At 66.4% G+C, this 10,136-nt stretch overlaps 1 protein-coding gene across 1 annotated transcript in view; it reads right to left on the bottom strand.

The window, feature by feature from the left end:
* The window catches only part of NOL4L (nucleolar protein 4 like), a 35,825-nt gene that overhangs the window by 7,102 nt on the left and 18,587 nt on the right, over positions 1–10,136 (bottom strand). The window contains exon 5 of the mRNA XM_026041975.1: positions 6,805–6,946. Coding sequence (XP_025897760.1) covers positions 6,805–6,946 — 142 coding nt within the window. The remainder of the gene's footprint in view (positions 1–6,804; positions 6,947–10,136) is intronic.

The raw sequence follows: 10,136 nt of genomic DNA, 5'->3' as shown, positions 1-10,136 counted from the left end.
GCCGGGGCCGCCCCCCCGCGCCCGCCGGGGAGGCTCCAGCCTTATCCCGCGATGCCTCTCGGCAGGATTAGGCAGCATTATGCCCGTGCAGAGCGGCACGAGCCRCCGCTCCCGCCCGCCCGGGCGCCACGGCCTGCCCTTGCCAAAAATGTACAGGGCCACAAAGCAGCTTTCTGCCCCGCTCTGCTGCATTCGGCACCCTCCGTTCTGCTRCAGCCCCAAAGTACGGCAAAGAAACAAGACAGGGTGTTTCGGAAGCTGCCCCGGGGCAATAAGGAAATGAAAGGGGCAGCGAGAGCAGGGGAGCKGCCCCTCCTGCCAGCTAATCACCCAGGGATGAGCGCCCCAAGCAGCGAGCTGCCAGCCCACCCGCACCCACCGCCTTCTTATTCCCACATCTTCCCTGGGTGTGCGAGCCCCGAACCTCCGCATACAGAGCAGTGGATTAATCCCGTCTCGTAGGCGGAGAGACAGCCTGGAACGGAGATGCCGACATCCCTGATCACAACAGAGGCAGCTGGAGCGAACGTGGACGTGCGGAGAGGCCAGGGGGGCCGCGGGGCCCTGCTCCCTGCACCCGCGTCCCCCCGCGTGGGGCTGGAACCCTCGGGACACCCCTGGTTGGGACAGAGGCCGGCGGGGCCGGTGCGCAGCGGGAGGGCAGGGGCCGCCGCGCACCGGCCACTGCGGCGCCAGCCCGCGCGGCAGCGCTGCTAATGAGCGGCACGGGCAGCCCCCCTGCACCCCCTGCCCGGGCCCAAGCAGACGGAACCGTAAAAACAACGGAACTTTGAGCTGGCGCGATCTCTTGGTTGGAAAACTAAATATTGCGCTCGGCTCTGCATGGCCGGGGCGCCGGGCTCCGGAGGCGCCGGAGCCGGGAGGCCGGGAGGCTGGGAGGCCGCTCCGCGCCGGCGCAAAATGGCTCCTTGGGTAGCGGCGATGGGGGAGGAGGGGATCAGTCACTTATTAAATGAATTAATCAGGGCTCAGCGTTTTCATTTTGAAGAAGCTTCGGGCTTATCCTTGATTTCGGCGGCGCTGGATTTGCAGAGATCAGGAGGGGAAGGGGAGATTTCCAACACCTGCTCGCRGAGCTCTGCGGGCAGGGAAGTGGCCGGAGYGGCGGCCCCGCGGCGAGGCCGGCGCGGCGGCYGCGGGCAGCACTCCCCATGAATGGGGCAAATTGTTCCTCCTCCTGTCACATCTCCAGAGCGCAGACAAAACCCCTTTTGACTCGCAAGACAATGGGCTTATGTAAGAGCGCACGGAAGCCGCGGCACCGGGGCGGCCGGGCCCYGCTCCGCTCCGCTCCGCGCACGGCTCCCGGCTCTGTCTCCAGGTCCTGCTCCGCACAAGGCTGCTGCCCGCGCGGGCCGCGTGTCCAGCGCAGCCGGGCACTCAGCACCCGGCTTCCCTGCAGCGGTGGGAAGTGCGGCAGCATCCCACGGACCGCGGCGGCAGCCAGCAGGATGAAAAGTGCCATAAATTATTCACTCACAAAAGAGATGAGAGGGGGAGGCGGGGAGGAGGCTCAGGCGGAGCAGGATCCTTCACACAAGGAGGGAGGCAGAGCGGGAYGAAGGAGCCGTCCCGGAGCAGCGGCCTCGGGGCCTGCGAGGAGCCGCCCTGGCCCCGGGAGCACTGCGCCTGCTCGCACACGGTCCCGTGGCCATGCCACGCTCTGCCCCGGGCCTCGTGCCGGATGTTTTCCCCTGCCCGGAGGTCGGGTGCACTGCAGTGTGCATTTGTCTGTTCACTTCTCCTTCCCTCTATGATCCGAGCAAGGACACGCTGCCTCTAGGCTGCTGTAGCAAGACATGCGTCCTTTCCTCCTCCTCCTCCTCTCCTCTCCTCTCCTCTCCTCTCCTCTCCTCTCCTCTCCGCTCCGCTCCGCTCCGCTCCGCTCCTCTCCCTTGACCCGGATGCAGGGCCGGCTCCACATCCCGTGCCGCCTCTCCCTGCGCCGAACGGGTTGGGCAGCTTTGGGCTGGGCTCAGGCTGGCACCAGCACTGTGTGGACAGCCCCTCCACCAGCCCCTGCTCTCCCGGTGGCCGTGGGAAGYTCAGGTGTCCAGGGACAGTGGGCACGGGTGGCACTTGCATCCCACCGGCCCGGCCCGGCTCCCTGCTTGCTCCYGAGCAGAGCCAGCAGCGGGAACAAGGCTGCTGTCAGCGCTGGCGAGGCCCTTGCCACGGGAGAGGCCCCGGCAGCTCTGCCGGGGCCGCTGTACAAGGCTGGTTATTGGGGAGGAGGCCTGGGCGYGGACGGAGCAGCGTGCCCCGGAGCAGAGCAGGGCTGCGGGCAGCCGGAGCCGCGACACGGCACCGTCCCTGCGCTCCCGCGACCCTCCTACGAGCCCCAGGAGCAGGACAGCCCCTGCCCATCGCCAGCCTGGAGCTGCCCCCATCACGAGGCCAACACGGCCACAGGAGAGCRGCCACAGCTCCCCCGGAGAAGCAGGAGCAGTTTCCGAGACTGCGGCCTGGGAGGGAGGCAGAGGAAATGCGCTACAGAAAAGCAGGACAAGGTCAAGCCTGACTCTGGGTTCTAGCTTGTCTGAGGGCTCCAAGCGAGGCTTTCTCAGAGGGAAGCCCTGYGTAGCTGGCGGAAACCCTCAAGACAATGAGGGTTTTGCAGCCCGGCGAAGGCGGAGGAAGGTGAACGCAGCCGGGGTCACCGGGCTCCTCCTGCCAGCCAGCCAAAGGCGCTGCGGCTTGTGGGAAGCGCAGCCTGCGGCCGCTTCCCTTTGCCTGGCAAAGGCAGGTTTACCTGGAGCAAGGAGCSGAGAGCGGAGGAAGGGCTGGCGGGGCGGGAAGCAGCACGGTGCCGCCCGCTGCGGGCTGTGCTGAGCGGCCCCATGGGCTGCAGCACGGCCCCGCGACGAGGCTGCACCGCAGGCGCGCGCTGGCCTGGACGCCTCTCCGGAGGAGCCGAGTTGCTGCGCGAGGCGGTGCCGGTTCCTGCCGCGCGGGCTGCAAGACAACTGCCTTCCTTGCAGAAAGGGAGCCGCTCTCCCGAGCGGTGGATGCGGGAAGCCAAGCGCGCGCCGCGCGGCTCCCACATCTTGCCAAATAGCGGCGGCGCGGCCGCGAGCTGCAGCACATGCAGGAAGGCGAGGAAGGGTGTCCGGGGGCTGCCCCGCTGCCGGCCCTGCTGCTCCCGGCGCAGGACGTGCCCAGGGGCTCCCAGCAGCACTGGGATAACTCCTCCACGCGTGTCCTTGGGATCCTCCTTGGAGCCCGCCCGGCTGCCCGAGGAGAAGCCCCRGGGCGCGGGCTCTCCAGGGCTAAGTAGGTTAAGAAAGTCCTTTCTCCAAGGTCTGGATTAGCGGCCGCTGCTCCTGACGGTCGGGATCAGCCACCAGTCGCTGCCAGGACAGCAGGGAGAGCCTCGGCTCAGGGGGCCCCGTGCCCGGCAGGGCGGATCTCATACTCGAGCATCTTCCCCCTTGCACAGAGGCTGGGCAAGGTGGCCCGGGCTGGGGGCTCCCGCATGATGACACCCATGGTGGCCGTGCAGCACGAACAGGGGGGCAGGAAAATGCTCCTGATCAGCAGCAATGCTCAGGTGTCCGCTCGTCGGTGTGAGTGCATTGCAAYGTCCTCGATGCTGGGCGGGGGGCTTCGGTTGCTTGTTTTCTTTTTAGAGGCATCGCACTTCCTGACAGACTACAAGGTCCCCGCGCCCGGAGACTCCGCTCCAGCCTGGCATACCAGATGTCATGTGTAATTGAGAGATTTCATTACGCTGCTCTCTGCTGGGGATGTAGACGGGGCCTGACAGATGGAGAGAGAACCAAAACCAAAGCGAAGCTGCTCACGCATGAAGCGAGCGGGGCAGGCCGGAGCCGGGGGGCCGGGACGGAGCTCGGCGCGGAGCCGGGCGGGCATGCAGGGCCGCGGCCTCCTTGCACACGTGCAGCCTCCAGGATGTCCTGCACAATAGCTCGGCCCAGGAGCGCAAGGTTCGTGTTGATCTTGCTGCAGCCCTGGGTATCCCCTCACTTCCTGCCGCGCCACTTGCGACGTGAGTAACATCCTAGCGGGGAAGGGACACGGGGAGAGCCTCACATTTTCCATGCCGGGGCCGGCAGGATGAGGAACAAAGAAGAAAATGGAAGGAGCTGCTTCGTGGGGCCACACGAGACAAGCCCGAGCCCGAGCCCAGCGCTGCCCCAGGCTGCCCCTCGCCCCGATCTCCACTGCTGCTCTGAGGGTTGTCACCACGCACAGGGTGGCTCTACCCGGCCGGGGCCCCGGGCACCGCCACAAAATAGGCTGCTGGTTTGCACCTGAGCTGCTTTTTAATTCTCGTGAGATTCGGCCGCGTGTCGGAGCCCGGCGGCTGCCCGCCCGCCTCGCCGTCGGAGCCCGCCGGCTGCATGTCCCCACGCTGCCGCTCGAGCACTTTAAACCTGGCTTGCGTGCTCAAAGGATTTCGAGGTACCRCTATCCACATAGGAAGCTCTTCAGTAAAACTTCATAGTTTAGGAAGCTTTTCATAGAGAATGCATTTCAAGCATTTTTACTGAGAAATGACAGCAGAGGAGGGTGATTCAGGGAGGATTTTCTGAGGGAGGCGAGTGGCCACTGCTGAGGGCAGGATGCGGGATGTTTGGGAGCTCCAGAGAAGGAGGAAGGCTAAAAGCACGAGGTAAGTCAGAGCAGGAGCCACGTGGCCAGCATGCTGACAGTCAGCAGCGGGATTCGCTCTCCAGCCACCCCGTGGATGCCCTGGACACGCGGCTGCAGGAGTGGGAGCAGGAGCAGGAGTGGGAGCAGGAGCAGGAGCAAGAGTGGGAGCAGGAGTGGGAGCAGGAGCAGGAGTGGGAGCAGGAGCAGGAGTGGGAGCAGGAGCAGGAGCAAGAGTGGGAGCAGGAGCAGGAGCAGGAGCAGGAGCAGGAGCAGGAGCGGGCTGGGCGCCCCAGCGAGCGGCCTCCACATGCAGCCGTGGCAGGAACAGAGCCGGGCGCTCCGTGCAGCAGGGCTCCGGGAGCTCCCGTGGCTTCCCGCGCCAGTTCCTCCTACGCAGTTGATTCTCCGGGGACTCTTTTGTACCGCATGGCCTGAATAAGCCAGCAGGGTAAAGGCGAAGCACGTTTGCCCCTTGCACGGACGGTCCCGGGCTGAGAGTAGGAGGCTGTGGAGTGCTCGGCACCACCCGGTGCACGTTCCCTGCCCTGTTAGCAAGCCCAGGGGCAACTCRCTTCCACCATGGAGCTCTACCTATTCCAGCCCTCTTCTGATCCATGCGAGTGCTGAGATGCTTGTGCTCCTTCTAGAGGGAATTTGCACTTTATCAAGCTCCTTAATGAACCCCCTCACCAATGGCAGAAGCCAAGAAGGGCTCCAGAGAGGCTCCCCTGCTTTCAAAGAAAAAAGTCACAGGGCATGAAAAATCGGAACCATTTCCTCAGAGGGCAGAAAGAAAGGGTTTAGCTTCAGTGAGAACATCCTGAATTGCCTCAAAGGCCGAGTCCCCTATTAAATTACTGTCCYATTGAACACTCGAGTGTTGAGCCAAGGGATCGGACCCGGGTCGCTGCAGAGCAGGGCGCCAGGCTCAGTGCAGGGCCAGGCCGCAAGGCTGACGTCCTTTGCTGGCAGCAGGGCAAGGTGCTGGGGCTGGGCAGCGCCGGCCGGCGGCGGCACGGGCGGCACCAGCATCGGGACAGCATTTGCGGCACGGCCTGCTCCCCAGCAGCCAAGTGGCCTCGGTTCCAGCTGGGCCATGCAAGTCTCGGTTCCAGCTGGGCCATGCTGGTCTCGTGCAAGCAGAGGTGCCGCCGGCTGCCGCGTCGCCCGCCCTGGACACGCTGCAGCACCCGCGGGTTTCACATCCTCCCTGGGGCTGCTTCGCTCCCGGGCTGGCATTTCTAAAAACAGCACTTTCTCCAAACTGCACATTTGCAATAGAAACCCAAGTGGCCACAATGCCCTGGAATAAAGAAAGCAGCAAGGCCCCATGGCTGCCGCTGGCCACACAAGTGGCTAAGAGCCACCCCAGGGAGACCTGCCAGCACAAAAGCCCTTTCTTTCCTCTGGGGTGGTTTTCCAGGCCCCTTTCTTAAAGCAACACTGACCCGATCCGAGTTGTCCCTCGCCTCCTCCGCTCCCTTCCTGCTCCTCCGGCAGCCTCGGCACGGGACACAATGAGGGATTCAACCTCCCGAGCAAAAGCCAAGTAACAGTCTAACGACCAGAGCCTTGCAAGCATCACGGGGATGAACCCTGACCCCAGCTCCCRCTTCCACCACTCATTTACCCGCTCCTCTCTCTGGCCGAGCACGTCTCGCAGAGCCAGCCCAACATCTCGCACCGGGTCCCGCGTGTCTCCTCGTCCCCTCCCGACCGCCTGCGCCAGCCAGGGAGCCCCCGGCTGCTCTCACCACGCTCAGCTCCTGCTCACGAGGAGCCTTTTCCTCGGGCAATCACACATGAGTCTGCCTAGGRTGCAACCGTGTGGACGTGGGACGCCCTGGTCCCCACTGCAAGTGTCTGGGTAGGCCGGAGGTGCTCGACCTGCAGGTCAGGGCTCAGGGAAACCCCGAGCCAGCCCCATGCCACTGGGGTTGGCAAGTCCRCCCTGGATGTGCCGGGAGCCCCACACAACCACCAGCTTGGGAAGGGCCTATCCGAGCAGAGGCCAACAGGCTGAAGGGGAAGGACTGGGAGAGAGCGGCGCGAACAAGCCTGAGCTGATAGGAGATCCATCCTGCAGGTGGGACACCCGATCAGGGAGGGCTGGTTAATGTTTAATGAGTGGCAGAGGCTGCGGCGCGAGGCCGGCCCCGCGCTCACCGTCCTCCTGGCCGTGCAGGTTCTGCGGGCTGCGCATGCTCTCGTCCTGGCTGGGGCTCAGGCTGGGCGCGAGGTGCTGGTCAGCTGAGATCCATGTGGAGTCGTTCATGTCAAAGTCCTCGCTGCTCACCGAGGTCTCATCCTAGGAGCAAGCGGCAAAGGGTTAACGCGGCACGGGCGCCGTTTCGCTCCCGCTCCTCTGGCCCTTGCACAGCAGCCCCTGCCCCCCGGAAACCTGCCCGTGCCCCGGCGCGGGGGGCCCAGCCCGGCCCCCACGGCGCTCGCTCCGGCCGGCAGCGTTTCCCAGCGGAGAACRCCCGGCTCTGCTTCCTGCCCGCAGCCGGCCTGAGCAATGGCACTGTCTCTAATTGAGGACAATTAGAAAGCGCTCGCATCCTGTAGCAGCGGATGGCCGAGCCCTGCAGTTTACCCTTTAATCTCCATCCTCGCCGGGGCCGCGGGCGGGAGGCGAGCGCGGGCGCCACGCGGGCCTGGCGGCTCCCGGGCCGGCGGCCTTGCCGAGCCCGGGTTACCTGGTGCCGCGGCGAGGCCCGAGGCCACGGGGGTGGCCGGGGGCAGCGGTCGATGCCCAGCCCCGCTGCGCTGCCCGCGGGAGGCACCTGCAGCGCCGGGCGCCGCTGCCGCGGGAAGGGCCGAGCCTGCGGCGGGGCCCTCCCGCCGCCCCGCGCATTCCTCTCTCCCACTCCCGCAGCTGAAAGGACATTTTCTCTCGCTCGCTCTCCTCTCCAACCTTTCCAACGCTCGGAGACACAGCCCTTGGATGGCTTCCAGAGCCGGAAAGGTCAGCCGCAGGATTTCAAAACCCTCGCCATGAAGGCAGTGTGGAGGCTCTCGATGAAAGGAGGGGCTGGGGGAGCTCCCGGAGCGACACTTCCCCGCGCGGCTGTCCCGCAGGAAGCAGAGCCGGCCCGGCTGGCCCGTGGTGGCTCCAGTGCCCACAGCGGCTGTGGTGCCCGCGGCCGCTCCGGTGCCCGCGGCCGCTCCGGTGCCCTCAGGGCTGCTCCCGCTCCCCACGCCTGCGCCGGCCACCCGCACGGGCCCTGCCTGCCACCTCCGGCCCACTCCTTGTCACTGGGGACAAACAAATGGCTTTAAAAACAGCTTCGTGATTTCGCTTCCCTTCCCGGCCCCTGTACACACGTCTGCTCCCAGGGGCAGGAATGCCGGGMGCCTTGCCTGACTGCTCCGAACCTCCCAGCCCGGATTCACCTCCCCAGGAGCTTCCCGGGATCCGCAGCTCATGCCACGGCGCTGGGGACGGTGGYGAGAGCCCCGCGGGTGGCAGCAGGACGGGGCAGGGCCGCGCGGCGCCGCCGGGCAGCCCCACAAAGCCCTCTCTGTTGGCCGCGCTGCACAGCGCGCCCGTTGTGAGCGCCGCGGATCTGCCCCTCTTCCCCAGGCTTACCCGAGATTACGGCCGCAGCTTAAGGGACACATGCAAATGCCAAGGTCCCTGCTGCCCACGGCCTGGCACCTGCCAGGCGCCCGCAGCGCTTCAAACCTCTCCTGTGGGCTCCAAGTGCTGAGGACGCCCACGCGGGCCGGGAAAATCACTGTCCTACCTTGGTAAAACACTTTCTGAATGTATCTGGTTCCCTCGAGCTGCAGCAGCACCGGCCCGTGACCGGAAAGGCTCTGGACACCAAACACGTTGCCAAAGGCAACTCGTGTCACGCAGGGCTGGCCCACGCRCAGGCCTGTGCACAGGCTCCCGCCCGGCACCCTCTGGCCAGGCCCTTGGCCTCTCCCTGCCCCAAAGGGCACAGAACTGCTGGCAGTGCCCGGGGCGGCTGCGAGACCCCTGGAAGCACCGCAGAGAAAAGCCCGAGAACAAAATGCAATCAGACACGAAGCCAAGGCCACAGGAACGGTGGGCACACGGAGACGGACAGTGCCGCTTCTGTCCAGAGCAGCAGCCAGGCCAGCCCTGCCAGGGCTCCTGGCCGCCGTGCCCACCCACGCAGGGAGGAGCGGGCACCGCATGGGACATTCCCTGCCGCTCCTCCCGCTGCCATGGGCCCCAGGCACCAGTTGGTGCCATGGGGCCACCAGGCACCTTGGTCACCCCGACACGGCCCCGCGCCCGGCACCGGCTCTGGCACGTGCTCCAGTGCGGCTCGTCCATGGACACCTCCCCACCGCCACCACGGCCCGGGGTGCTCTCTGGACGCCGAGGCCGGGGAAAGGGYCGCGCGGAGGCCCGGCCGCCCCTCTGTACGGGAAGCACGGTCCCGTCGCCCGCAGCCGCGCACCTCCCTCCACGCTCCCGGGAGACTTCCCATGGCTAATTTCTTCTTTCCTGTAAACAAACTTCCAATGAAACTTTCATTAGAAAATAGAGCACAATCCATTACCAGTGCCCGTCTCCGGACCTGCCGCCTCCTCCCCGCTTCCATGCGGCTCAGGGCACAGATGGAAGCGGCAGCGGCTGCCGTGGGCGGYGGGTGCCGCGCTGCCGCCACTGCCCTCCTCCTTCCGGCCCTTCCTAACTCTCCGTAGAGATCCTCTCGCCCCGCCGTAAAGTCCCATCGCTTTGTTCCTCGCGTCGGAGGCACCGAGCGATCAAGGGTCACGCCGCGAGCGTGCAGCTCCGCTCCGGCAAGGGGAAGTCGGATCGTGCAGCCGCGCTTGCAGGCCACACCCAGCCCCGGAGCAGGGCTCCGGGCTTTGGAAAAACAACATCCCTGCGCCTCTCCTTATCTATAGTCCAATATTCACAGCTGCTGCGCAGACACTCACAGCCAGCTCTTTCCAACGGGCTGGCGGGTGCGGAGCTGACGCTCCACGTTCCCATCCCGCTTCRCACGAGGCTTGGGGCGCTCCGGGGCGCCGGGGCTGCGGCGCCTCCCAACTTCCCTCCGCACGAGCAGAGCTGTCCCTGCGGCAGCGCAGCGAGGCCCCAGGGCGCCGGGGCTGGGAGCGGAGCGGGCAGCAGAGCCCGCGCTGCCGGGCAGGGTCCCCTCGTGCCGGGGGCTGTGGCGGGAGCCTCCCTGCAGCTGCAGGCAGGAACGCGCCCGGCTATCGGTGATCTGTCCCGGGACACCGGAGCCTCCGCTGCCCTTCCCATGCCCAGCCCACACTGCCCACTCTGGGCACCGCCACCGCTCAGTTCCCTCGCTCCTTGGGATGCCCTTTGCCTGAAAATGCCCCATGCGGAGCCCTGGGCGCTGCTGCCGGGGTGCCCACGTCCTGGTACGAGGCAGGCGCTGCCGCGGCACCGGGGCAGCCGCAGGGAAGCTCCAGACAGCGTCAGCCTCGTCCCGCGTGCGAGCGCAGAGGCTGCCCCGGGGCGGGGAAGGGGCCGCGAGGGC

This window comes from Nothoprocta perdicaria, unplaced genomic scaffold, assembly GCF_003342845.1.
Source record: "Nothoprocta perdicaria isolate Ctin4 unplaced genomic scaffold, notPer1 scaffold_3, whole genome shotgun sequence".
In the NCBI taxonomy this organism is placed as follows: Eukaryota; Metazoa; Chordata; class Aves; order Tinamiformes; family Tinamidae; genus Nothoprocta; species Nothoprocta perdicaria.
Note: the sequence above shows the minus strand (reverse complement) of the source record. Positions and strands in the feature narration are given on the sequence as shown.